The sequence below is a fragment of the Hylaeus anthracinus genome, unplaced genomic scaffold (assembly GCF_026225885.1).
Source record: "Hylaeus anthracinus isolate JK02 unplaced genomic scaffold, UHH_iyHylAnth1.0_haploid 3, whole genome shotgun sequence".
In the NCBI taxonomy this organism is placed as follows: domain Eukaryota; kingdom Metazoa; phylum Arthropoda; class Insecta; order Hymenoptera; family Colletidae; genus Hylaeus; species Hylaeus anthracinus.
Genome location: NW_026535284.1, coordinates 1,067,854 through 1,095,674, shown reverse-complemented (window position 1 = coordinate 1,095,674; position 27,821 = coordinate 1,067,854). Strand labels below are relative to the sequence as shown.

The 27,821-nt window shown below is 33.3% G+C and overlaps 3 protein-coding genes across 8 annotated transcripts in view; 1 reads left to right on the top strand and 2 right to left on the bottom strand.

Annotated features, from left to right (window-relative positions):
* LOC128894215 (alpha-actinin, sarcomeric) overlaps positions 1-18,013 on the bottom strand; it is a 37,279-nt gene extending 19,266 nt beyond the window's left edge. For 3 of the 5 annotated variants that reach the window (XM_054155814.1, XM_054155810.1, XM_054155811.1), the window contains exons 1-2: positions 15,748-15,831; positions 15,321-15,445 (exon numbers count right to left, since the gene is read on the bottom strand). In XM_054155814.1, coding sequence (XP_054011789.1) covers positions 15,321-15,422 — 102 coding nt within the window. In that variant the 5' untranslated portion in view covers positions 15,423-15,445; positions 15,748-15,831. Of the gene's footprint in view, positions 1-15,320; positions 15,446-15,747; positions 15,832-17,806 lie in introns of those variants that run through there. The other 2 variants (XM_054155812.1, XM_054155813.1) reach the window with 2 other exon arrangements.
* A 617-nt stretch (positions 18,014-18,630) lies between these two features.
* Positions 18,631-20,895, top strand: LOC128894262 (uncharacterized protein C19orf47 homolog). Its single transcript, XM_054155916.1, has 3 exons — positions 18,631-19,133; positions 19,216-20,274; positions 20,346-20,895. Exons 1-3 carry the CDS (start codon positions 19,118-19,120, stop codon positions 20,486-20,488), a joined length of 1,218 nt encoding a protein of 405 aa, XP_054011891.1. The 5' UTR covers positions 18,631-19,117; the 3' UTR covers positions 20,489-20,895.
* A 66-nt stretch (positions 20,896-20,961) lies between these two features.
* LOC128894257 (uncharacterized) lies at positions 20,962-24,094 on the bottom strand. Of its 2 annotated transcripts, XM_054155908.1 has the most exons (5): positions 23,191-24,092; positions 22,575-23,109; positions 22,021-22,487; positions 21,490-21,671; positions 20,962-21,397 (listed from the first exon to the last, which is right to left on the bottom strand). In XM_054155908.1, exons 1-2 carry the CDS (start codon positions 24,083-24,085, stop codon positions 22,697-22,699), a joined length of 1,308 nt encoding a protein of 435 aa, XP_054011883.1. In that variant the 5' UTR covers positions 24,086-24,092; the 3' UTR covers positions 20,962-21,397; positions 21,490-21,671; positions 22,021-22,487; positions 22,575-22,696. The 2 variants fall into 2 exon arrangements, with proteins under 2 accessions (XP_054011883.1, XP_054011882.1); XM_054155907.1 differs by having other exon boundaries at positions 22,575-24,094.
* Between the last annotated feature and the right edge of the window lie 3,727 nt (positions 24,095-27,821).

Genomic DNA, 27,821 nt, shown 5'->3' with positions numbered 1-27,821 from the left:
ATCACAAATATCCTAGTATATACCAGATGAAAATTTATGGAGATTAAGAAATGTTGATTTTATCTGTTTCAGATTTCAGGATCGTCTAATATCACATACACAGTGTTCTTAAAATAGATTATTGTTTAATTAAAGATAGTTCCATGTAATATTCATATTTCTTCTCGAAAAAAATTCTAATATAATTATAAAAGCATAATAAATATACGCATAAAGTTTAAAATAAATCGTTCTGGAATGTAAATTCAAAAAAAATTAGCGAAAAAGCATTGTTTTTCTTGGCCAATAAAGTAGAACGACCCCTTAAGCGTCTAAAGTAGAAAAATATTTATTTAAGTCGATATCGATTAGATACAAATATTGTTTTCTTACACATGGAAATAATGTTACTTTAAGAAGAAGCGGTTAATTTTATTTTGTTGGTAAACTAGTAGCTAAATGATGGTCTTGGCTCCGCCCGCGAACTGAATTTTAGGCACCTCTGGTCTAGACCTTATAAACCTCTGGTCCAGATATTTACGACTAACATGACAATATGAACTTCAACAAGCACGGTAATTAACGTCTACGAATTTGGCACGCGACGGTGTTTCAGCTAGCAACGAGACGATCGCGCGTAACAATTGTGACGCGAAGATATCGAGGTGAACCTAGCAATTCCAACCTCAGAATTCCGTGGCAATGAATTGGGATTATCCGTTTAGTCGGAGGAATCAGTTTTTCGCAGGATATAGAACTAGGCTTTAGATTCTAGTAAACGTGAAAAGTCAAATATGGCATGAATTTTGTGAGAAAGTTGAAGAAATAGGAAAGGGAAAAGGAGTTTACTATTTTAGTAACTTTTGGAAGAGTAAAAAGAAAGTAAAGTTCAAAACGTGGTTTTATAAATTTGAAAACATACTCGACAGGAAAACAATTAGAACGTTATGTAGAATTAGAACGAATCAACGAATCAATATTAATCTTAAGGAATCGTTAGAAGAAAAAAGATTGATAGATAATAAAATATGCGACTGCTGGTTCGATGAAGAAACCATAGAACATGTACTGTTTAATTGCTCTTTAAGAAATTTCCAGCATATAGAATTGTTTGATAGAATAGGGAAAATAATAATTGATAAAAGGTATAATGTACAAGGAATTATTAAGACTGAAAGAATTAAGGTATTTAAAAGTGTCTTGAAGTTCCTAGAAAGTGCAAACATAATTTGAAACTGAAACCATAGAACATGTACTGTTTAATTGCTCATTAAGAAATTTCCAGCGTATAGAATTGTTTGATAGGATAGGGAAAATAATAATTGATAAAAGGTATAATGTACAAGGAATTAGTAAGACTGAAACAATTAAGGTATTTAAAAGTATCATGAAGTTCTTAGAAAGTGCAAACATAATTTTGTAAGCTAAATACTAAGCAATGTGTCAAAGTTAGAATAAAAGTCTGTAAAAAAAATGTGATAATAGAAAAGGATAAGATAGGATAGGGAAGGTAGATAAACAACAAACAGAACAGCAATGATAATAATAATCCAAAGATAAAATAAACAGTATCAGGAAGGGAGGGATAAAGATATTTTGTGAAACTGGAACAGGAAATATGTTAATAACTATGTAAATGTTTCACAATAAATAAAAATACAAATACAAATACAAACTAGGCTTTATTTAGTTTAAGAAGTAAATGTTTTTGAATTATAGAGCATAGAGCTCAAATATTTTCCCAGGAGCATCGGACCCCAGCTTTATTTAGTTATAACTTTATTTTTAATGCACAGATAAAAGGTCCTTCGGGTAACAAATTATAATATAGAAAAAGAGGGATAGTTTTAGTCCTTTGAGTTCAGAATAAAGTTCATAAGTACGCAGAACACGTACCAGAATGTCTTGTTGCAAGAAATTTAAATGTCAAAGATGAAATGAAAATATGAACAATAAGGTCCACTATTTCTAATGCACAATTTATTGTCTTACGACACTTATTCTTATTGCACAATGTTTCTTATTTGTACAAAATGAACATTTACTGAAATTTGTAGTATGAAGTGCACACTCAAACACCATATTTATATATTTCTTTCCACAACGGCAAGGAAGATATTTCATCACTTATAATCACATACTTCTCAATACAATATCACTACACGTAGACTTTAAAATAATTATTCAATTGGCGGCCTCCAAATGTCACAAATACAAACTGGCAGGTTATATATTATATATATATATATACATATATATATATAGGTTAGAAATGAACGAGCGGCGTGAGCGGCAGCCATATTGCAATTCCGACCGACGAGCCCTGCCGACTGATTCCGAGAGTCGACGAATCGACGAACAGCCTTAGCTCCTATTGGCTAAGTGTGACGAAAAATCGACCGGAAAAGTATAAGACGGTAATATTTTTGCATGTATCGTGACATGGTATTATGATATCTCAGTTGTACGTGGACCGATTTTATTGATTTTGGTTTTATTCGAAAGCTTATATGCGATTTACATTAGAAAAATGCCTTTAAATTTAGAAAATATTGCAGGCGTGACGAGATATTAATGAAAGAAGTTTCAGGTGTGGTTGGAATCGCCAGTTTACGAGTAAAACAGTTTACCGCGTCTCTAGATATGTAATTTGTATTTGTAAGAATCAACATTCTTATCTAGATAAAAAGTATGCCAAATTCTCGACAAAAGCACAACGAAGTGAGGTTTCGCGCATCCTCGAGCGAGCGTGACCCTATTTAGGAGCAAGAGAGAAAAATGCAGCGTTCTTCAGAATGTTTCATGAGCGGTTCACGAGCCGCTCAAGCAGCCGAGATTTTACAAGAAATTGTACAGTTAACCGTCCCGTACAAACTAGTCGTTCCCCATATACAGACTGATTCGCCTAACTCGACGACCTCGAATTACTGATGAACCGTTCGTTGCACCAAAAAATCGTCGGCAGGAAAGCTGCAAGATCAAGGTTATCTTCGACGATTCGGATTTATGGATTAGAAGCGTCACCGAACGCTGTACACCATTTCCTTCCACGTGGAGCCTGTTTTGTTCCTGTTTTTATATTCCCTTCACAATATACATATACATACAGGGTGTCCCAGCCTAAGTGATACGGAGCTCTAACTCCAAAACTATCGCATGGTATAAAAAAAAAATATAGTTCCATTTGAAAAACGAAACTTGACCGTCATATCTCATTAAATAACAAAGTTAACAAAAATTCCTTCTTGCTGAAACATGAGGCCTATTTTACCAAGCAATATCCATATTTGAAATTTTGCATTTGGCCGATAGTTTTGGAGTTAGCACTCCGTATCACTTAGGTTGACACCCTGTATATACAAATTAACAATTAATCAGTGAATAGACACGATTACCCTTGCAAGATTACAACTACCTGATTTATGATTGCATGTAACGAATATACAGGGTGTTAACAAATATGTGGGACATTTTTTCAGGATCAAGTCTACATACCTGTACGAATCAAAAAGTCCTGTACCATTTTGCAATCTGAGGCTTCGTTGTTGAGATATAAGTGATTGAAATTAACAGTTGTAACTTCCGACGCGGTCGCACATGGACGGCACTCACACACGAGAAAGACGCACCGATATACACTACTAACGTCATTCCGGTGACCAGCTGATTCGCAGTTGATTGAGAGTATGCGTGGTGCGTCTTTCTCGTGTGTGTAAGTGCCGTCCATGTGCGATCGTGACTGTAAATTTCAACCGCTTGTATCTCAACAACAAAGCCTCAGATTGCAAAATTGTAAAGGACTTTTCGATTCGTACTGGTATAAAGACTTGATCCTGAGAAAATGTCCCACATATTTGTTAACACCCTCTATTTTATTCCCTAGTAGCATTTATGGTTGCTCAACGGTTTCTAATAGTTGGGAATCAGTTGGGATTTTGCCTACAAATGCCCAAATAAGGGCCTACGTTAAAAGGATTATGACAATTTTCCTACAAATACCCAATGTTGGGCTAACAATTACTATAGTTGGTTAATTAACAAGAAACTTGCAACAATAATAGTACGCGGACTAACCAAAGCACGCCAACGCTTAAACGTTGTGGAAATCTTGTTACAAACAAGAACCTGTTGTTATATTCTAAAATGAGTTCTTTCTATTCTTATTTATGAATAATACTCGCGGTTTTCTATCGTTGGGCCATAATTGGCCCACTGAAGTTTTGTTATGTACAGTCTATTGAACTTTATTCATTGATTATTCATCAAATTCGTCTACTTTAATTTCACAAAGCAAAAATGAAAACAAATGAAAAGCTTTGTTGCCGGCACAACGACGGGGCGAGTCTTTCGACTTTTGTTTCTTTTAATTTTTAATCAATGTGATGCTGAGCGGGCACCGTTGTCGCCAGACAGTTCATTTTTATTATCCATTACTTTATTTTATTTTACGCGTTGACATTTACAATAAAGCACAAATAGTGATTGAAAATGACGTGCGTGAAGTCAGTCATAGCCAGCGAATTACGAATATAATTCGCAACGCGAGTGTTTTATTTTTCGAGTTAAAGGTTCTAGAGACGCGGTAGCATCTCGGTGCCAAGTACATAAAAAATTATCCGTCACCGCGTATATACTGGCGTTGGAGCTACCACGTATCTTTTACAGGAGAGATGGTCCATTTCAACCTAACCTGAAACTTCTTTCATGAATATCTCAACACGCCTACAATATTTTTTAAATTTAAAGGCATTTTTCTCATGTAAGCCGCATATAAGCTTTCGAATAAAACCGAAATCAATAAAATCGGTCGACGTACAACTGAGACATCGTAATATCATGTCATGAATCTGTCAGAAACAGTATTTTTCGTATGATTTTCCCGTCGTCAACCCTTAGCCAATAGGAGCTAAGCAAAAGCCGAGTGTCGTTCGTCGACTCTCGGAACCACTCGGTTCGGCATGGCTAGTCGGCCATCGAGCGTCGAGAGTCGAAACAGATGTCATCATTCATAACCTGCCAAGTGTCAAAAGTTTTTACACTAATTTTAAAGTAAAGTTTTTACATAACTGCGTTATTAATTATATTTATATCAGCAAAATGTTTTAAATTCAGACTTTTTATGTAGGGTTTAATAACAAATTGCAGCCAGTGTTGTAAAGTCTTGATCGATCTTGACTACAAGGTAAGTTGTTAAAATCTGAATTGCAAGATACCTTTATTCATACAGAAAACTGTTTTTAATATAGATCCATTCCACCAAAGTGTTTTGAATTTAGACTTTTTATGTAGAGCTTGTGGAAATGAAGGGAGCCCACAGGCTTGGAGGTTATTCGTTAACAAATTGCAGCAACTGTTGTAAAATGTTCATCCATTTTCATTACAAGGTAAGTTGTCAAAATCTGAATTGTCAGCTACCTTTATTCATACATAATAGATCCATACCACTAAAGTGTTTTCAATTTAGACTTTTTATGTAGAGCTTATAGAAATGGAGTCATTTTCTCATTTCATCATTAACATTAAAATTTCTTGCAGCAAGAAAAAAAATTGCATGTATTTATAATTATTTATAAATTGAACGAATAAATGTTTATAATTAATAAATTATATGATATTATATATATATTTGTTCTATTTTATTTTTACATAATGTACAAAGTAATTGAGTTTGAAGCAACTCAATATGGTGACAATGGAAGGGTTGGTGTTGTACGATCGGAGTGGCTTACGTCTTCAAAAAAAGAATGCATGTGACCTCCATATAAATTAATGGCAAAATTTAATAAAGCTTTACAAGGGGGGATAATGCCCGTTAATGAACGTTACACATCCAAAAATTGAATAAAAGACTAACATAACAAAATTTCAAATAAAATATTTTTCAAATATACAAATTGGTTTTTATTCCAATTTTATTATTCAATTAAGGTATAAATCTCATACGTAAAAGAAATAATCTCCAAAAAACATTCTGAAAGCTGTTTTATTGAAGTGTAGTAGAGCCAATTGTCTGCCTACTGTTGGTTTATTGTAGCTAGTCAAGAGTTAGCCCTACGGAAAGAAATGTTCATTTGGGCCTTTATATTGAATGTAACCTGGGGCTTAGATTGGGTGTGATCGTTGGCTCAGTTGAAGAAAATGGCCACAATCGTAACCGTTGGCCAACCGATATCACGTCAATGGCCCATCTTAAATGCCAACAATAATTGCTACTAGAGTTATAACTAATTAATCTGACAATTGTGAATGATAATCACGAAAATAATCAGAAAGTTACCAATGTTCAATTCTAAACTACAGTGAACAGTTACAAAGATATTCTTGTAATGTAATGTGGCATTTCTCTCACTCTGTTGTGGCGCCTGTCCGCGCGCCAATTGCCCCTCTCCTATTCAATCGCGTACACCGTAATAACTTATATATTCTATCAGTTCATAAATTTTCTCAAAATAATGGTTAATGTTCATGTTAAAATTAATTACTTATTTTGTAGTCAAATCGAGCATTTTATTTTCATCGTTTGTTGCTTCCACTAGGATGTTTTAGTTAATTTAGTTAATAGACGTCAAAATTTCTCAATTTGTTAACCTCGTGTGCTTTCGAGACTATTTTTGGTCCGAGTCAAAAATATTCTCGATAAATACGTATCTAACTAGTACAACAAAAATATACATGTCGAATTGAGTAGCCTCCTCATTTTCGAAGTCGGTTAAAAATATCCAGCCACGGTAAATTTTTATTTTTACTATGGCAAACGACATCGTGACAAAAATACGAAAAATGGCATTATTGTGACAAAAATTTTGAACTATTGTATTTTGAAGCTAAGAGCATATACTGCTTCCATGTTACATGGAGACAAAATTCGTAATCTAAGTAAATATCTCGAATTTAGATTAATTAAAACGTAGAGGTCATGCTTGGAAAGTGAATTAAAACTTCCTTTTTTCTTCTTCTACCAGAATAATTAAAATAATTATAGAATTGTGACCATATTTATGTAGCTTGTAAAAATTTAGCAATCTAATTTTATACTACATCTTTACATTTTTATGGATATGAACTTATTATAAAATATTTAAAATTTACTTTGTACGCATATTACGATTATAAAAGTTAAATCGATACTTTTCTAAAAGTTTTCATAAATCCTAAATTGTAGCACGTTTCTTAAATCGTAGCCGTGTGATTTATGAATGCGTGTTAAGTGTATTTATTTCCATCTGTCTAGCTTATCACATAAGTTATACGACACGTAAAGGAAACGTGATACAGTGCATAATGTGTACGTTACGCGTTCGAAGAAGTTGCAAAAGAATGTGAAAACAATAGAAAATCAAATATTGTACAAATTGAGATTTCTAAAATAAACACAAATACGTCGTTTAGTAATCATACTCATATCTTGATTTTTGTTGTTTTTTATTGTTAGTATATAATGGTTATTATCATACGGGATTTTCTAAAAGGCGCTTTAAGACTTCATTTTTTAATATCACAATATGCCTGTACCGTAATTGTGACGTATACTCGAACGATATTATCTTCCGCGTTTAATTGTCACCATGTTGTACTGTATCAATGATTTTGAAAAAAATTGGGGATATTCTACTCTACGGCGTACGTGTTTGTGAATTTTTTCAGAATTTTTGACTGCAAAATGAAATTTTAAAAAATTGGAAAAGTTTAAAAATATTTTTTTTTAAATAGAAATTATGAAATGACTGTATATCTTTTGTTGTACTATATCAATGATTTTGAAAAAAAAATTAGGGATATTCTACTCTACGGCGTACGTGTTTGTGAATTTTTTTAGAATTTTTGACTGCAAAATGAATTTTTAAAAAATTCGGAAAGTTGAAACCTTTTTCAACATTTTTGGGTTAGTTTAATAATACCTAAGCCTGAAAATGTATTTTCCAAATTTGTTCTTCCGCAAACTTGAAATTAAATTTCAAAATCGAATAACAATCAATTTCTTGTAACATATTACGAATAATTGTATAATCATTTATTTCCTACACTCTAAGAATAGACTACACTTCAGTTTAACAGATTTTGTTAAACCAACAATCACGCGAGAGAAGATCTTTGACAAAAGCTATTTAATTACCATAAACCCATAATTATAAACCATAATCATGAATTACGCTTTACCTAACACTCTCTCACTTTTAGTTTATCGTGCCAATTGTCAAATATAATTTCAAGTCGTGATTTATGTTGGATATTTCTAGCAAGGACGTCGAAAGATCGAAGCAGACATGTCCTAAGAATATTCAATTTTAGGAATATAAGCGTTTTTTACTCAAAACCAATTTTTCAAGCTTGATAAATAAGTATTGTGTTATTTACATGTACATGTTATTTACTACAACCTATATTATGAATAATGTTACGCAAAGCAAAAAATCGAGTAAAGTCGAATAGCATATATACATATATATAGTAATTATAAAGATATATAGATATAATAATAAATTTTTAAGTAAAATCTAGGAATGCAAACACAAACAGGTCAAATTTGTACAAAATGTTGACATTTTTTTCTAAAGAACGCATTTATATTTTTTAATTAAACTGACCACACTTGATAAATAAACATTGCTCGTTATTAAAAAGAAAAAAGTGATTCAAAAATGTTGATTAACGAACAAGTTATTAAAGACGAAGTAAAAGTCATTTTTCAAAACGTAGTTCGCGGTGACAACTGATATTTGAAACTGGGTTATCCGAGATCAATAATTCGAAAAGATTTAATTAATATATTGTTTACTCCCTATTTGAACGGAGGATTTTACAAAATAATACTTTGTACAAATTGCGACCATCTGAAGTGCAATTGAAAATAGAAACCTTCATTCAGACATTGGTATATATTTATATACATAAATAAATAACTAATTATAAATCCAAAAATACTAAAGTTCCTAAAATATATATATATACAATGATAATATTTATAAAATTTAGGGAAAATAAATTATAGGGAAAATAAGAAAACAGGGTAGCTAAACTGCAATAAAGAAATACAAAACACAGAGACTGATAAATTGAATAGAAAATAATAGTTATAATTTATATGTTAAGGAAAAATCTGATTTAAGTAGAAAGATGTAATCGTTAAGGAAAGTTTAATAGTGTTAAGATTCTTTATAATTTGAAAAGTTTATATCTTTGTAAATTAATAAAGTAGATAAATATTTAAGTTAAAGTAAAGTTAAGAAAAATTTTATAAGATGTCATATTTGCTGTCATAGGTACAGGTAAAGTGAAAAGTGTAAAACAGTTCTTAAAAGATCTACACTATAAATAAAGAAAAAAATAAAGAAAAATTCAGACAGTGGACCGTTACATGATTTGGAAAAGAACGCAGACAAAGGTTAAAGTCCAATATACATCAGTTTGAAACGACTTATAAAGTCATATATATATATATCTTTATCAATTCTAAGCAGTTTGACTTGAAATTTTCAAAGTGTATTTCTATCATCTAAAACATAAAAAAAAAATTCGAAAATTTCAAGATTTCTGACTGGGCATGTGCTCTTAAATGACATGTAGAATATTTATGATGGATCAGAAAATTATACACATGCTGCCATGCCTGTGAATGCATGCAGTTGTGTTAATATAGAAAGAGATGTTTATTTTATTTACGTTTCTCTATATTGAAAATTTAGCTGTGACCTTTTAGAGGAGGAAACCACATTAGGAAGCCAAAGATTAAGTGTTTTTCATGATTTCTTTTTACAGAGAAAATTTTCATGATTTCCTCATTTTTGTTTAACTTTGAAAATATTTTAGGTATGTTTTAAAGTACATTTAGTAATTTATCCAATTCATTTCACACAAAAATATTTTTATTTGTTCCCTATAATAAGTTTTCGCCTGAGTTTGCTATCAGTGAGAATTCTAAAGATCAGAATTTTTATCTAACATCAATGAAATATCTTTTTTAACTAATTTTTAACTTTCTTTTTCCATTATTAATATATTTCCTAACGATTGTTTAAAAAAAACAGTATCAATTTCCACCATTTTTTGAGTTCATATCGAAGGTATTCAAATAAAGTGATCGTGTATAAAGTTTGTAAACGATCGGTCAATTATAATAATTATAATCTTTGAGTTGTCATTCCCACGGACTGAAAAAATATTGTATAAAAAAAAAGACACCATACCTTAATAACTTGTGTATACAATGAATAGAAAAAATTGTCAAACGTACTTAAAAATATTTCTAAAATATTTTCAAAGTTATATAAACATTATATAAATTCTCCTCTGTAAAAAAAAGAATATTTCGAGAAGCAGTTAATACTTAATACTTAGTACTCCTAATATCGTTTCCTGCCTTAAAGGTCGTAATTTCTAATTCGATAAGCACTGCCCTAAGGTGTCTTCGAAGTACACACGCAAACGATAAAAACGAAAAGATTTTTCCTTGCGTCGTAATCAATTGCCTGAGGCTCCGACAGAGCATCGACGGAGTCGCGTTACTCTGGAATGACTCAGTGCTCGATTATTTTTGTCATAAAGTCTGAAAATACAATCCGAAGGGCTCCCGAACGCCGACACACGTAAACCAACTCGGACCTGAGAGAGCCTTGAGCCCCTGCCAAAAATGAAGAAAACGTTCTTAACGCGTACTTGAAGCTGCTCTACTTTGTCAATTGACACCGCATTAATCTACCCTCCTTGTATCTTACCCGACCAATTCTTTCCCGCGAAATTAACCCAGCGCGAATTGTACCATAACCGTCCAATATAAATCGAACATCTGTTGCTACTTAATTAATAAATAAAATAATATGCAGTCGCGCGCAAAAGATTCCGGGTACACGGGTTTTTCACTTTATATTCCAAAAGCGGTATCTACAATAATTTTAACTAATATCGAATACGAAGGTATGCTAAATGAAAGAAAACAATGCGAAAAATAAACTCTATTTATTAATTCGGAACTACGTATTTACAAAGTTCGAATAATGCTTTCGGAATATAAAGTGAACAATTTATCTATCCGGAAACTTTTGCACGCAACAGTACGTCTTTCTACTGTTCTTTCATATCAGTAATAAAATTAATAAAAAATTGTTTCTTGATAAATTTAAGCAATAATTTTACCGTTTACTATTCACGATGTTTCACCTTTTATATATTTATTTAGATAGTATTAATTATTGTATAGTATCAACGTATAATCCCAAAAGATTTACAATGTCTTAATGCTCCTATTCTATTACATTTAGAAAATAAGATTTCCTTGTTATTCGAGACTAGAGCAATTGTTACAGGTTCAGTAGAGTAAAATAATCTCGCGAATCTCAAAATAAAAAAATGTATAAATCAAAGCAGCGGAATGTGCTTTATTTTTTTTTTATTAATTATTGTTTGATGTATGTGAAATTTTAAAATAAGAATTTTTTAAATTTGCCAACACCACGTTTCCCATGTGCGCTGAACCGTCTCCAGGCATATATAAAAACTGTTTTTTAATATTTATTTTGAACATCAGGTTATTTTCTTCTAATAGATTTGCAACAATCATTGTAAATAACAAATAAATGTTTCCTAAACATTTTTTCATAAGATGACACCTAGATATTATGTATCTGTATATAATTCCTAACTTTATATTGATATATGTATAATTCTGTATACCTGAAAGGGGCCATATAATAATAAAGTAAATAATAATTAACTATAACAAATACTACTTTAGAAATTAAACGAATACTAAGTATAACAACAACATAGAATTTCTTGTTGCGATTAAAAATTCTTTACACGGCTCGAGTACAATGCGATAAAATCTTTTTAATCATACACGAGACGTTTAGTGGGAAATCCAGCGCGGAGGTCAGTGTAACTGTCAAGTGAAATTAAACAAGGTTCGACTATGTAATATCGTCTAGAAAAACAGATTGGAACGGCGATCGTGCTTTCACTATCGCGCAGATAAACATACAACAGGGTCTTTCATAATAGGTGACATAGTCGATCCACACGAGAAAATGAATCATAAATGTACCGTAACATTTTGTTGTACGAGTCTTTGTTTTTCGAGAATATCTATTTTCAAAACACGCATCACAGAACAGTCTATATGTATAAGTTTCGTTACTCGTTTTGCACCTGACAAAGTTGACACTCTTTAGTGTGACGCTCGCTTCTTAACACTTTATTTACCGGAAGCCTATTTATAGGCTTTTTAATTGCAGTATTTAGTTATTCGAATTTATTTACTGTGCTGATAGTTGTCTACGAACAATGTTCAGTGTTCGGTAACAAACTTGGCTTTCAATGTACCTAGTAACAGGTAGGGAGGAATTATTGTCAGCCTATATTGGCATATACTACAGTAAAAATTCTTTTTTTAATTAAAGTCTGCTTCTAAATAGCCCGATAGACAAAGCGTTAATTATCTTTTACATAGCGACAATGCTTGAAATTCTGAATGTATGGATATATGGTTTTATGGGGCGATAGTTGATAGATTAACATTTATGTAACGTTAAAATTGCAAGGTATTCGATACGTTTGGTCATATAAGTAAAATTTTATTATCCCAAAAGAATCCGCAGTATGTAATTGCCAAATAACTGTTCTTTTTCTGCAAGCCTTCAAATGCCGTTCGGAACATTTAATTTGTTTGTTGCAATTCTATTTATTACACATTAATGTCTACACCAAAATTTTAAACAAAAAATTTACTGTAAAATAAAACTTATATTTGGTAATTATACAGGAAAAGGTGTTCAACGCCGATTTCGATGGTCTTGAAATATGTTATCAAATTTATTATTCTGAACAAGTGTTTCCTATATAGAGGATATCCCAAAAATGTTGTAACACCTGGAAAAGGGTGGTTCGGGAGGTGATTGGAAACAACTTTTTCCTTAGCGAAAATATTGTCCGAGGCTTCGCTAAAGAGATATTAACAGAAAACCCCGACCAATTAAAACGCGAGCATGCCGGCACAGCGCCCCCGATAGCGTACGAGAGCGGCCGCTTAGCGCATAACGTTCGCTACCGCGGCCGCTCCAACGATATACGCGCGCTCTGATTGGTCAGTGTTTTCGCTTAATATCTCCTTAACGAAACCTCGGACAACATTTTCGCTAAGGAAAAAGTTGTTTCAAATCACCTCTCGAACCACCCCTTTCAAGGTGTTACAATATTTTTAGGACACCCTGTATATTACCGTCGAAGACGCTTAATTTTCGAGATGTACATAAAAAGTTTCGATAGAATAATATACGGTATGTAATTAAAAAATAATTATTTGGTAAACCTCTCTCTCGCCCACTTTGTGACAAAACATCGACAATCAATTATATTTTGATAAAAAATGAGGATCCGGGGGCTTGGTCAAGATCAGGGGTTTGGGGACGAAGTCGCCAATTACGCATGTTGCAGCGCACCACTCAGGTGTGGACACACAGTCACTCCGAGGGATGTGTACGAGACGTGTGCTTTCAAATAAAATATCTTTGAGACGTTTCGAAAGTATTTTAGGTATTCCAGAAAGTTCGTTCCAATTTCTAAGAAACATTCAAAAACACATTTGAATTTTAATATAAATTTATTGAATTGCATAGGTGCCTTTTTGTTCCACAACCTTTCCACCTTTTAAGGGATGTATGCATGTTATTTGTTTTCAACCACTTCAATATATTCAGACCTGTACCACCTACCAAAAATCGACATGAACTTTCCGGACAACCCAATATATACGTTTACTGGGGGTCTGCGCCCCCTCGACCCCCAGGAGCAATGTACATCCCTCAAAGTAACCATGTAACCATGTATACACACCTGCGTAGTGCACTGCAACGCGCGTAGACCCCTCTTTTTTATCAAAATAGACATTAATCAGTGGTATTTGATAGTCAAAAAATAGAACAGCAGAAAAACAGCGGTCTGATACACGACCACGAACGTCCACGTAGATAGAATTCAATGTGACATTAACACAAGTTTTTGTATTAATATCTCGAAAACTAAGCGTCTCCGGTGGTAGCACGTATAGGAAAAAGTTGTTCGGAATAATGAATTTGAACATATTTCAAAATCATCGAAATCGGTGTTGAGCACCCTTTTCTGTATAATTACCCATATTCTATCGATCCTGTTACTGTAATCTAATAGCATAATGAGTCTTCTGCAATAAATATCCAAATTTATGTACGACTTACAACGAAAAGATCAATTAAATGTAATTCACAGTTCGTAAAAATACTTTATACTTATTAATTAAACGTAGTTCGCCCTTTGGAAATATAACTCATATTTGTTAATAAAAAATAATTCGTATCTTTTTAAAATCATTCAGTACAATTTTAGTAAGTACAGATAGTACAGATAGTAAGATATATTAAATAAACAAATTAAACGTCCGAACGATCTACGATACTCGTACACAAAAAGAACTGCAGTTTGGCAAGCACGCGCCTCTCTCTACCAACTGTGCCACTGAGTCATCTGTAAATCGTGCTTCTATTACCGAAGATATCCAGCCCCCTAAAACTTTAGCGTTGAATAGCTGTTGAAGTATTAATTATCCGGCTGTAAACATATGTTGCTAGCTCAAGAATTTCAATCACAGCCATTATGCGAAAGACTATTAAAAACCGAATGTCGCAGTGAAATGTTCATCTTTTAAATAATTCGAAAATTGCATCGTTCACGGTGAGGTTATGTATAGCGCTCGAAAAATCGAATCGATAGATACACTTCGCGATGAAAACGACTCGAAAGTATTTCAAGGAACCCCGAGCAAAAAATTGCGGTTATCAAAAGCCGCGTATCGCAAATTGGAGCGGCGAAGTGCAGTTCGATCGAGAACGTAACATTGCAACGGTGCGATAATCGAATCGAAAGTTCTCACTCGGAAAGACGAAAACTTAGACAACGCGTAAAAATAACAGTTTGAACGGTTACTTGGTGTAAATGTACTCAGCCCATAAGGTTATTTCAAGCAATCTATTAATTTTCATTACGAATGTTTCGACTATGAGTTTTAATATAATAAACAATAAATATCTCGAGGAGTGTTACAACAATATTAGGAAAATTGTTTTATAATCAAATATGTACCAAATTAGAAAACAGATACGTAATTACTGAACGTGAAAGTTAATATTGTAATTATTCTTTATTGTACAATATTCTGTCTGATTAGGTAAATATTTTCAGATTACTGAAAAGGATCAGAATACTACACGAATGAAAGATCTACGATAAAGACGAGCAGAATGCTTGAAATGACATTATCGACTACTAAAAACGTAGAGATATACGAAAACAAAAGAGAACGACGAAATTAGACTCACCTTTTTCTGCTGTTTTTCCCAAGCTGGGTCCAAAAGACCATCCCTCTCCCATTCTTCCTCCGGTTCCATGTATCCGTCCCCGTAAGCTTCCATGTCGTTCATCCTTCCACGGATTTCTTACGTTCCTTTAAACGCAAAACGATTTCCGTGTCACTCGTGTACCAGACACACAGCTTATACTCTCAGTAGAACGGCGATCTCGATCGCGGTAAGCAATGTTTTCCCTACACTCGCCCCGCGACGAGAAACATAACGATATATATCTAATGTGTCCGTCGATAAGGAAACAATAATTCACGAGTGCGAAAGAAAGAGGAAAAGGGAGACCGTGAAAAAAATGAAGGAACCGAGAAGAGAAGAACGAAAAATTAGGTGTGTTGCGGGAAGTGAAGAAAAGAGGTGTACGTTTTGTAATGTGAAAACGTACCCGCTAAGCCCAGAAAACGTTCGGTTCGTGTCGTTCTTTCTCTCGCGCTGACCCCTCTGCCACGAGTCTGACACACGATTTGCTCGCCGGCGCACGAGCCTCCCCTCCCACGCCCCTCCCTCCCTCACCCACTCTCACTCTCTCTCTCTCTCTCTCTATCTCGTGTTCTGCCCGCACCGCTCACCCGACCGCCCAGTCACCCTCCAAAAGATCTCGTTCCCATGCAACAGCTTCCGTGTCCAACCCCCGCGAACTGCTCACGATTCGGTCAAGTATTCCGAATATGTATAGGACCAGGGTGCCGCGAATCGGAAACTCAATTCGCCTACGATTAACCCTCCATAACCTCATGTGTCTCCGAACTCGTATACTCAATATGTCCATTCGCAAAGTCCGATTTAATCCTGTCATCAGAATGTATCAAGCGTGGTCCTAAACCGTTAGCAGCGAGGCAATAAAGTATCTATTTACGACAACTATTGGTTACAATTTCTCGTACATTGGAAGATTGTGTTCATTAAAATTTACTTTCGAATTTAGCGTTTATCAATAATTGCATCCCAGCGACTAACAGTGCGTAACGCGAATTTCTAGGTGTCCGGACCTTACAGGAAACATAAAACAGTCGTAACATCGATTGATTACTGATTATCCGTTTAAACTACGCACGTGTTTTCGTCGTATATAGAGGGTGTCCGAAAAATGTTGTAACACCTTGAAAGGGGTGGTTCGAGAGGTGATTTGAAACAACATTTTCCTTAGTGAAAATGTTGTCCGAGATTTCGTTGAGGAGATATTAACAGAAAAGCCCGACCAATCAGAGCGCGAGTACGCCGGTGGAGAGCGGCCGCGATAGCGAACGAGAGCGGCCGCTTAGCACGTAGCCCACGCTACCGCGACCGCTCCACCGGCATACGCGCACTCTGATTGGTCGGGCTTTTCTGTTAATATCTCCTCAACGAAACCTCGGACAACATTTTCGCTAAGGAAAAAGTTGTTTCAAATCACCTCCCGAACCACCCCTTTCAAGGACCTCCAACATTTTTTGGACACTCTGTATATGTTGATCTAATGAATACTGATTCAGAAGTTTTTTCTTCTTCTAATATCATATTAAACTTGGAGAGAAGGATTAACTACCCCTTAAGAAGGTATTATAAATGTTAGCACGCAGACTTCAAAAATTCTAATCACGGCTCTAATACATTACATCATTCTTCCAAAGATATAATTAGGGTTATAAAGGGTTAATAAAAGGGTTATCTTTACCTACGATGTTAAACAACACGTGAACACGTCATAAACTCAAAGCTGCTTGCGCAAACTACTAAACTGTATTTGAAATAAATAACTCGAACAAATCTTCTTACATAAATCAAATTGAAGTGTCTGCCTGTTTGTTCCGACTAATCTCCTTTACTGAACCGATTTTAAAAAAATTGTCAGTAACAGAAAGCTACACTATCGCTGAGTAACGTAGGTTATGTTTTATTTTGATAAAAATACGTTTTCAATTTGAAATCTCAAAAGTTATGGCATCGTTGTACTCGGAATGAGAAATATTGATGATAGAAACATCGGAGTACGGAAAACAAAAGACAGTCACCTACTGATTCACGAAGGAACACCCGGTTGAACCAGGTTGAACAGTCAGTCGAACGCGAACGACATAAAACAAATAGTATTCCAGTCGAATGAAATCGCGGGGCACAATTTAAAATATCTGGTAGAACTTAAGATTTCGAGGGTTCCTCACGCGACAATTACTACACGAAGATCAAACTAAAGCCGCGTACTGTCTTTTCCGTTACATATCTATTTATTGCCGATGAATTGTGTTTGTCCGAATGGCACTAAGAACGAGCTCCGATCTATGTCGCCGAAGAACGCTTGGAATATTGCGATTCTGGCTTAAATGGACGAAACACCCTTTTATTGTGACGAACAAAAATCTTTCGTGACTTTTCTGTACTCTAGCGAGACAGACTTTAAACTTTCGTTAACCTTTCCTAATTATTTTCGAACGACTTAATGTTCAATTGTATGGATTACTACATACCCAAGCACATCTGCCGAAACTAACCTCCGTTCTTCTTTTTAGCGCGTGATATCCCGCCCAACAGGCAGCTCGAAGAACACGAAGATATCGAAAATAGTATCGAACGCGACTAAGCACCTGATTCACCCACACACGATAAAAATAGTACGGTAATCCGCGCGAAATTCCCAAAACAACGAGAGTAACTCCATTCCTCTGAGACTTCACGGACATTCGAGCATGAACATTTTCTACCTAGAACGTCGACAACCACAGAACCACGGCAGTCAAAATTCTGATTTTCTTTTTTTACAATTCATTTAAAACGTATCGTTATTCTTTATTCAAGATAGCAAATGGTTCATTTTCGTAGCAACCAATGTAAAATATTTTCATTTATTTAGGAAACATACATTTATAATCAGTACCACCTATAGTCATAGGCAGGGCCGGCGTTAAGGACGGGGGGGGGAGGGCAACCGCCCGGGGCGCCAGATTTTTTGGGGCGTCGCAGTCCGGTGTAGATTAGTAAAGCTAATCTATATATTGTAGTTTAACAATCTTTACAATCTAGCTATAGGATTCATCGTTTGATATTATTACTTTGTCTTCTTTTCTTAAAAATGTTAAGCCTCTGAAGGGGCGCCACGATAATCTTGCCCGAGGCTCCAATACTGCTAAAACCGGCCCTGTCCATAGGCCAATCTACAGAGAGTTCCAAAAATGTTGTAACACCTTGAAAGAGGTGGTTCAGGAGGTGATTTGAAACAACTTTTTCCTTAGCGAAAATATTGTCTGTGGCTTCGTTGAAGAGATATTAACGAAAAACACTGACCAATCAGATACGCGCATTTCAAGGTGTTACAACATTTTTGGGACACCCTGTACATTGGTACACGTGTTTGCCAATGATGTCGCTAAGCGCAATAATTCTACCTTAGTGACTATACTTTCATCCGATCTGATCATTTTAATTTCACTTATTATTTACGTTTGTGTATATGTAGAAATAGATTTATGGAAGTGAACGGATATGAATAGATCTGAAATTTCAAGCAATAAAACACAACTATTTATTATTGTTTTTTTAAGTATATTCTGTGATACTATTATAAAAGGCGAAGTTTTGAATATTGATGGACTTAAAACAGCATCACGTATTCGCTCTTGAAAATATTTCTTCTTTCAAGTATAACTTTCTAAGGAACAATAAGTTATGTACAATATGTGAAATAGCATTGTAAATTTTTCTTTAAACAGTTGATATTTGTCGAAAAAACTTAATTGCAAGGTATCACCGCGTAAAATAATAAAAATAACCTAACCGGTAAAATGGCATCGTTATCAGGTAGTTACAGTTTTCTTTATTTAATCACCTGGTATTATGTCACCGACATTCTTTTTTTCAGTCTTTTTATTTTTTTTTATAGCATATTGGGTGAAGTTTTTTAAAAGTGCAGGATTTCCTCAAGATGTAGCCACGAAACATGCTGTTGTATTCTCTAATAACCGTATCAAGCCAGACATGTTGCCAGATTTAGATAAGCCTAGTCTCAAAGAAATGGGAATAACCTTGATGGGCGATATGATTGCTATTTTAAGGTACGCAAAAAAAGTTGTTGAAGAAACAACATGCGAAAGATTTCTTGTTGATACGGAAGATTCTTCTGGATCACCAAAACCAGTCGTTAAGAAAGTAATTACTAAGGCACCTATTAAAACATTAGCTTCGAAGGTTAAATCTAATGCAACAATAGCGAAAAAAATTGTCAAAGTGCCAGCAAATTCGGTAAAGAAAGCTGTTATTGTCAAGAAACCAATATCAATGACGAGCGAAGCGATTACACAGCTTGCTAATAAAAAAAAACATACTGTTCTTAAAAGAAAATTGGAAGACGAAGATGAATCTGATAGTAATAATGAAGACGAATGGAATGGAACAGTTAAAAAGATAAAATCGCTTGACTATAAAGACGATAAAGTAGGTTACACTATAATACTTCCAAAAGGATCAACGACTAGAAGTCAACAGATTCTTAAAAAGTCAGCGGAACAAAAGCGAACTGTATTCGATAGGCTGGGCGACAGTTCAGTAACTAGTACAACAAATGTAGCTGAAACGTCATCTACCTTTAGCATTACTGGACTAGGAAAAGATGTTTTTAAAAGATCACCAAGCGTCTTTAATCGGTTAGGAGATAAAGATGCCAAGAAAGATAGTACCATTCAAATAGGTATACTTAAAAATGGATCAAATAATACAGGAATATTGAAAACTAAAAGTCCTAGCACAAGAACGTCGATTATTACTACAAATAAAGTAGTACCAAAAAGTGTGGGTACAATGCGAGCTGATCAAGAAGCAAGTAGAAAAATTATGTCGCATAATATTTCACAAATAGTAAAAACGACCAAAAAGATTTCTTTCAACAATACATTTTCGAGTAATGCGAAAATAATGAAACCCAATGTAACATCAGGAAAATTAGGTACATTATTCAATTTTTTAAATACTTTATGTGCCATTTTCATTTAGATTTTTACAAATGTTTTTTTTCAGCCTCGGAAAGACTAACTTCTATACCAGCTAAGGCGCGTTTGGGAATAGTTAAAGCAAGTACTGCTAAACAAGTAACATTTGATAGATTTACAACAGTAGCAGCTATAAAAAAACCAGATGTTTTTAGCCGCCTTGGAATTTGAGTGAACATTTATGTTAGGAGTTCGTTTTTTTAAGATAATAAGTATGTTTGTGATGAAGACTTCTTTGTACAAAGTTAAATAGTTTCCTACTACATGTAAAATGTAAAACTACAAAAAGCAATCATTATTAAATTGTGTTAATTAAAAACTAAAATTATGTATAAAAATCTCTTAAAAATTTTTATTTATTTTTGATTGTAAATTGACTAAATACTTATTTCAGTTTTCAGAAATATCTTAATATATAATTAGAATACAAATTACATTAACTTTTTATTTTTTTTTTAAGTATATAAAAAGTGTATTTTTAACACTACAACTTCATATTGGAATTATTAAATTTTTAATATATTCTTTTAAGAAAATATCTGTACAATGTATGTAATTATTAAATGATACAAAAAGTTTACATCGATACATTATTTATTACTAATAAAAAACAAATTATTATAAAAAATAATTTAAGACCTTAATTAATCTATGCATAAAATAATTCTATATTTATATAAAACATTAGTTACAATATATTTAACATAATTGTATATAACTTTCAATTTAATTCTTCTGTTTTATTACATAGGAAAATAATTTGTTCATAATAAAAATATATAAAAATAATTTGCGTATTAAAACAAGAGGATATCGTAACGTTAAGATGAAATAGATACGTTTCTTTTCCTCTAGAAACTGTAAAAATATTCTACAATGCTTGTTCCATAATTTTCTACTATGAAAAATTAGATATGACTGGAAAAAAATATATCTCTGGCATTGCAAGAGCGCTTCAAACTAGTGTTCAAAGAAGAAACGTTACATGTGTTACTTAGTTCTTTGATTTTAATCTCAATTATCACAAAACTTAATCAGTGGGTGGAATGTTCCGCATTGTAAATAACATCCGAGATGGAGCTGTAATTGAAATTATTTAGAAGATATTCGTAGTAGGTTTTACACAATATCATTTCTACATTGTTTTGCGTAAAAGTATAATCATACTCAACCTGTTTACAATATATATATATATACGTGTATATATATATATATATATATATAATTATTACATATATTGATCATGTAAAAGAAGGGGGCGATCGTGATTCCACTCATTTTCCCAATAACTAATTGTAACAGTTCCAAAATAATACTTTATGCCATTAACCAAAGCGCATCAGGAATGCCAGACCTTGAATAAATAAAATAGAAAAATGACGTTTGTTATAGTTTGAAGGTGATTTACGAAATGCAATAGACAAACATAATACATTTATCTATAATGTTTCAACCTTCAGTAATAAAACTTTTCGTCTTCCAATATTCGTTATATATGTCTCCAATGTGTAAATTAACAAATTTCTTTTATTTCTCTTATTAGTTTATTATTATTGTAGAAATTTTATTACTGAAGGTTGAAACTATAGCTAAAAACGTTACATATAAATATGTTAAATTTATTCTAAAACCAATCCAATTTTTAATCCAATTATTTGTTAAATATATCTGAAATATTTCATTAACAAAGTTATACTCCTCACCTTTGTGTGTAATCCTTGCTAGAAGACTTCAGTGCCAACACAGTGTTATCCTGTAAAAAGCAAAGAATTACAGCCTCAGAGGAAAAGAAAAAACATAAATTTATATTACATCTAGAAAACCAATATTTTTGTACATTTTACTTATAGCAACATAAAAGATATGCATACAAAAATTCTTATCTCATTAAATACTATTACTGAATATTATAAATGATGTCACCTGTGATCAGAATATTTCATATACCATTACTTGCTAATAACTACAATTTTTAAAAATTTTACCCGCATAAAAACCTGTCTTTTAGAAAAAAAAATATATATATACATATACACATATGCATACATATTACATATAGTTACATAAAGTTTGAATACTAATATAACGTAACTTTCACTTCATGAAGAAAATAGTTGTACAATGTTTTGCCAACAGGTACACCTAGACATCATATATTTTCTTGATGTACCTGAAAATATGGAGAATATCTACTACTGAACATTTTTTTTTTTAAATACTGTATACGGTATCTGTAGAATGAGACTAAAAATAGTACATTGTTGTTGTTAATTATCAATACTCCACTGATCTAGAAAAAGTTCCAGAGTATCTGGTTATCCCCTTCTACAGGTGACTCATCGTCAAATGAGCTTACACCAATCACGATCGAATCCCCCTTCAATTTAATCTTGAGTTTTTACTATTTAAATGACAAATGGAACAAAATTCTAGAGATACTTTATCAGAATTAACATGAAGACAGATTCCAGTATTATCTGGACTGTGGGATGTTTCTTCTTCCGTGAAAAGATTTGATGTATCATTTAGACTCTCCACACTGTCCATCATCTCATCGCATTTAGGAAGGTCTTCGAATATATCCATATTGAATGAAGACAACTGATCAAAGTCAATACCAATGGGGTCATTATCCTTTTTCTCATCTACGTTGGATAAATCTCCTTGGGTGACTGGCAGTAGACAGTCAAATTCGTTCTCGTCATTCACATAAGTATCTCCCGAAAACAAATCCGTAGTTGAAGTTATAGTGTTGATTGTTTCCTTGTCATTCAAACTATTCTTGACATCAGCTATAGAAGTTTCAGAAATAGCATAAGTGTGATCAGAATCTAAAGACAATGGAAAAATCTTATCGATATTGTGATTCTTACAAATAATTTGATTCTTGTTGTTTACATAAGATTTGCTGCTTTGACTTTCAGATATACTATGCTTGGTCAAAATATCATTATTGTCATTGTTAATAAATATGTTACTATTCTGAGGATGTAATACTTTCTCCTTCGAGTCTGTGTAACATGTACATTTACACTGTGTTTCAGACTCGTTTGAACACTGAGAAACATGATGTGGGTGGAATGAATTCTTTTGTAACGTGTTGATTTTACGGAGACCATTATTAATAGTTTTAAGTAACAGAGAAATATTAGTATTATTTTTTAAGACATTCCTGAGATAGGCAACTTCTCCAGTTAACCGTTTGATGTCGATACTCTGTTTTCTTATAACATCAGTCAAGTTCTTATTTTCTTTTTGATAGAAAGATAGCATACTTTCTACCTTTTCGAGATATGCTTTTTTCTTCTGTCTATTTTCTCGAGCCATCAAAGCATTTTTATTCAAGCAGGGTCTCTTAGAACACCCTCTGCCTCTCTTTCTTGGTTCCGAAATGGTCTCATTTTGTGATATAATAGACTGTTGGTTGTTCTTCAGTGAATCTCTCAGCCGCATATTGTACCTGCATTCGTATGTAGTATCCTCATCTGTCGAGCTGTCCCACTGCATATTATTTTCTTGCAATTTTCCCGACATTGTTGCAAATATCGACTCGTGTTTGTTGAACAGGCAAAATATTTCCGTGAATATAGCTTTCAAAATGGAAAATGTATCGCAGCAAATTATAGCTTCAAGATCAGACAAAAAAATTGATCTTCCACTTCTAACACGCAATTTTTCCACCCAATTACGATTATCCCGAAACATGCATACGAAAGCAGGCAGTAAGTGCTCCCAATTTCCTCTTGCCCAGCATGAACTTTTACTCATTGACGACAACTATGATGGCGCTACCGTAAGCAGAACGCTAAAATCACTAGATACATAAAATATCAGAAATTGGTCGTCACAGATATCTATATCTATATATATATATACCTAGATCGTTAACGCCTGTTGTTTTAATATATAAAAAGTGATACTGAAAAATATATATAAATATATTTGATCTGTGAGAATAAGGGAGTTGTGTGGACGCGATGTGTGAGAATAGGGATTTTGGCGGATTTCAACGATGTGGGTAAGGTGCCCGTGGAGCGCTGAAACTAGGAAAAAGTAGCGCGTTTATTCAGTCGACTCACAATAATGTCTACTAATATTTATTTTACAATTTTTATAACACTTTAAATAACATTAAAGTAGTTCTAGTGTTTTTCACTCCTGAGTATTCTTCGCGTAACAGAGATGGGCAAAACTCTAGACTTCGAATAAATCTGAAGTTTGCCGAAATGCTTGTCTCGTTCTTTCTCTGGAAAATGTTCAAAAGAGAAAACGAGACAAACATATAGGCACACTTCAAATTTATTCGTAGCTTAGAGTTTTGCCCATCTCTGATTCGTGAGGTGATTTGAAACAACTTTTTCCTTAGCGGAAATCTTGTCTGAGCCTTCGTTAAGCAGATATTAACAAAAAACCCCGACCAATCAGAGCCCGCGCATGCCGGTGGAGCGGCTGCGGGAACGTACGAAAGCGGCAGCTCCATCGGTATACTCGCGCTCTGATTGGTCAGTGTTTTCCGTTAATATCTCCTCAACGAAGCCTTAGACAATATTTTCGCTAAAGAAAAAGTTTTCTTTCACCCCTTTCAAGGTGTTACAACATTTTTGGGACACCCTGTACATACTACATGCATAGTGTTAAGTTATTCCGCGTGTTGCGCTACATGTAATAAAGCTAAGTTCATGTGATAGCGCAACACAGTGAGTTTTCTTGCTTATGCATCAAGTAGGTTCTGTTCGAGACCATGTAAATACTGAGGCTTCGTTAGCGATCTAGGTTCAGTATAAATATCTGTGATAAAAGCCAAAGAGCATTAAAATTTGTAAAAATAAGAAAAATAAATTTCATGAAAATATTTCTACATGTACAGTGAAGTATAAATGAAAGTTTTGTATTGCAGGTATGACATGTGCTCCATCAACATCAATCACAAGTAGGGGTCGTGTATCACCGTCTCAATGTTTTTCGCCAAAAACCACGAGACTTTTGCAAATACAACAGATTAAGGCAGAAGCAACTAAAGGAGAAGGAAAGAAAACATAAGTACCAAGTACAATTGCTAAAAAAACCATCACGGGCTCTTTCCACTGATGCAGAGACGTTAATATTATCACAGATAAAGCTAAGGAACATTAGTAAATACGGACGAAGGTACGATGATAGGTTAAAAGATTTTACTCTATCCATATACTATCATTCTCCTAAAGCAGACTTTACGTTCGTATCAACAAAAATTTCATATTTACCCCGGTATAAATACGCAAGAATTAAACATGTTACAAGCCAAATTTTTTACTTCTGCTGTCGAAGACAAAGTAGTCTCGCTGATTTACGACGAAATCCATTTACATAATGAAGTATACTATGATCCACATATGGATCAATTTCGTGGTGTGGCTGATGACGGAGATACAAGGCAGCCGAAATGCACGACATCTGCGTTCACGTGCATGATCAGATGGATCAATAAAATTGTAAAACAGACATTAGGGTATTGGTTCCTGTCCAGTGCAGGAAATTCTGATAAAACCCAGAATATAATTTAGAAAACAGTCGCAAAAGTGTGGGAAATGGGTTTAATACCGAAGGTAATTGTCTTCGACCAAGGGCTCCGGAATGTTGGGTTACTTAAAACTTTAAATATAACCCCCCAAAAGCCATATTTTTATTACAAATCGGAAAAAATGTTTGTCATATTTGACCCTCCCCATTTATTAAAATCGGTAAGAAACAATTTTAATAAAAGTGACATCAAATATAATAGAAAAATAGCAAGTTGGGGGATGTCTCAAAAATGTATGCGTTAAGCTCAAAAAGGCCTCTAAATTTTGTGCCCAAATTAAATAAACGCCATTTTGAGTTAACTAATTTTAGAAAAATGAAGGTTTCCTTAGCGGCACAAATATTTAGCGAAGCAGCGTATACAGCACTGCTATGTTATAAAGCAATTTTTCCAAACGAATTTCCGTCGGAAAATAGTGGTACGGAGGAATTTATTCTTGATATGGATAGATTATTCGATTCCTACAATAGTTTATTGCAAGAGAAAATGGCAAGAAATAAAATGAACTTCGCAATATCAAATAATAGTGAACATAACATATTTCTGGAAGACATAGTAAAAAAATTAGAAACCATTCGATTTTTAAATACGAAAGTTCCCCCATGCATAAAAGGTTGGATTTTAACCATAAATAGCATTGTATAACTTTCGAACGAACTACGAACCCAATACAATATACAGTATTCAAAAACACGACGTTTAAACCAAGACAGTTTAGAAAATCTTTTTGCCACCATAAGGCAACAACATGGTTGTTCAACCAATCCTTCTCCACAACAATTCGAAAATGGTTTAAAACACATATTAATTACTCAGTTAACCAAAATTTCGTCAATAACTAATTGTAACGACGATTTTCAGTCTTTTTGCTTAAAATTATACCAGAAACCATTTCAAATGATGAACATTGTATTGAAGATGTTGAATCATTTGGAGACAAGAACGCATTTTATTATATAACGGGATTCCTGTGTAAAAAGTTTGTAAATACTGTAAATTGCGAATCTTGTAAAAGTAAATTAATAGATTCAGAGGACTCTTCATTCGAAGAATATAAATTATTTTAATATTTCCAAAATTAAGTGTGTTTTTAAAAGTATTCGGTCGTGGGAGCAAATGTTTAAATCATGTATAGATAGTATGCTACATGTAAAAAACATAACCCGCGTCCTCGCAAACATAATACAACAAGCGTTTCCTATAGTACTCTGTGACCAATCACACACACAATTATTTGTAATAACTTTTTTAAAAATGCGACGCCACTGGAAAAATTTAATATTTAAATAATTTTAATTTTTAATTAATTTAAAATTCTTAATTGTATAATCGCGAATACATATTTTAAAGAATATATTGTATGTTTATACCGTACAATAATTTATTATATCCTACCTCTCTCTTAACTTTTACTATTATGTATAAATAATTCCTAAGTATAAACTAATATAACTATACTGTATAACTAAGTGTAAGTATAAACTAATATAACTATACTATATAACTAAGTGTAAATATAAACTAATATAACTATACTATATAACTAAGTGTAAGTATAAACTTATATTACTTAATTGTAACATATGTTTCATAATTATATATACTTCATTATATCATATAACTTCAATCTTTTTTACAAAAATCTTGTCGCAATAAAGACGCGCAACACTTTTTCATGATACACTTTATACACTATGTTTTAACTTATCACGTTATTACAAAATATAAATTGTAGTATGAAAGATTTGTTATGCGTCTTTATTGTGATGTAATTTCACAGAATTCAAATTTGTGATCTGAGATTTCTGGGATTATAAAACTATGGAGCAACTTGCGGAGTGAGGGAAAAGGAGGGGGTGCTTAATACGGTTCCCACTCAGCAGAGGGCACTGAAACTCGTATACGATTTTTTATATAGCGCTCTTATGGGACCTTCCACTCTAT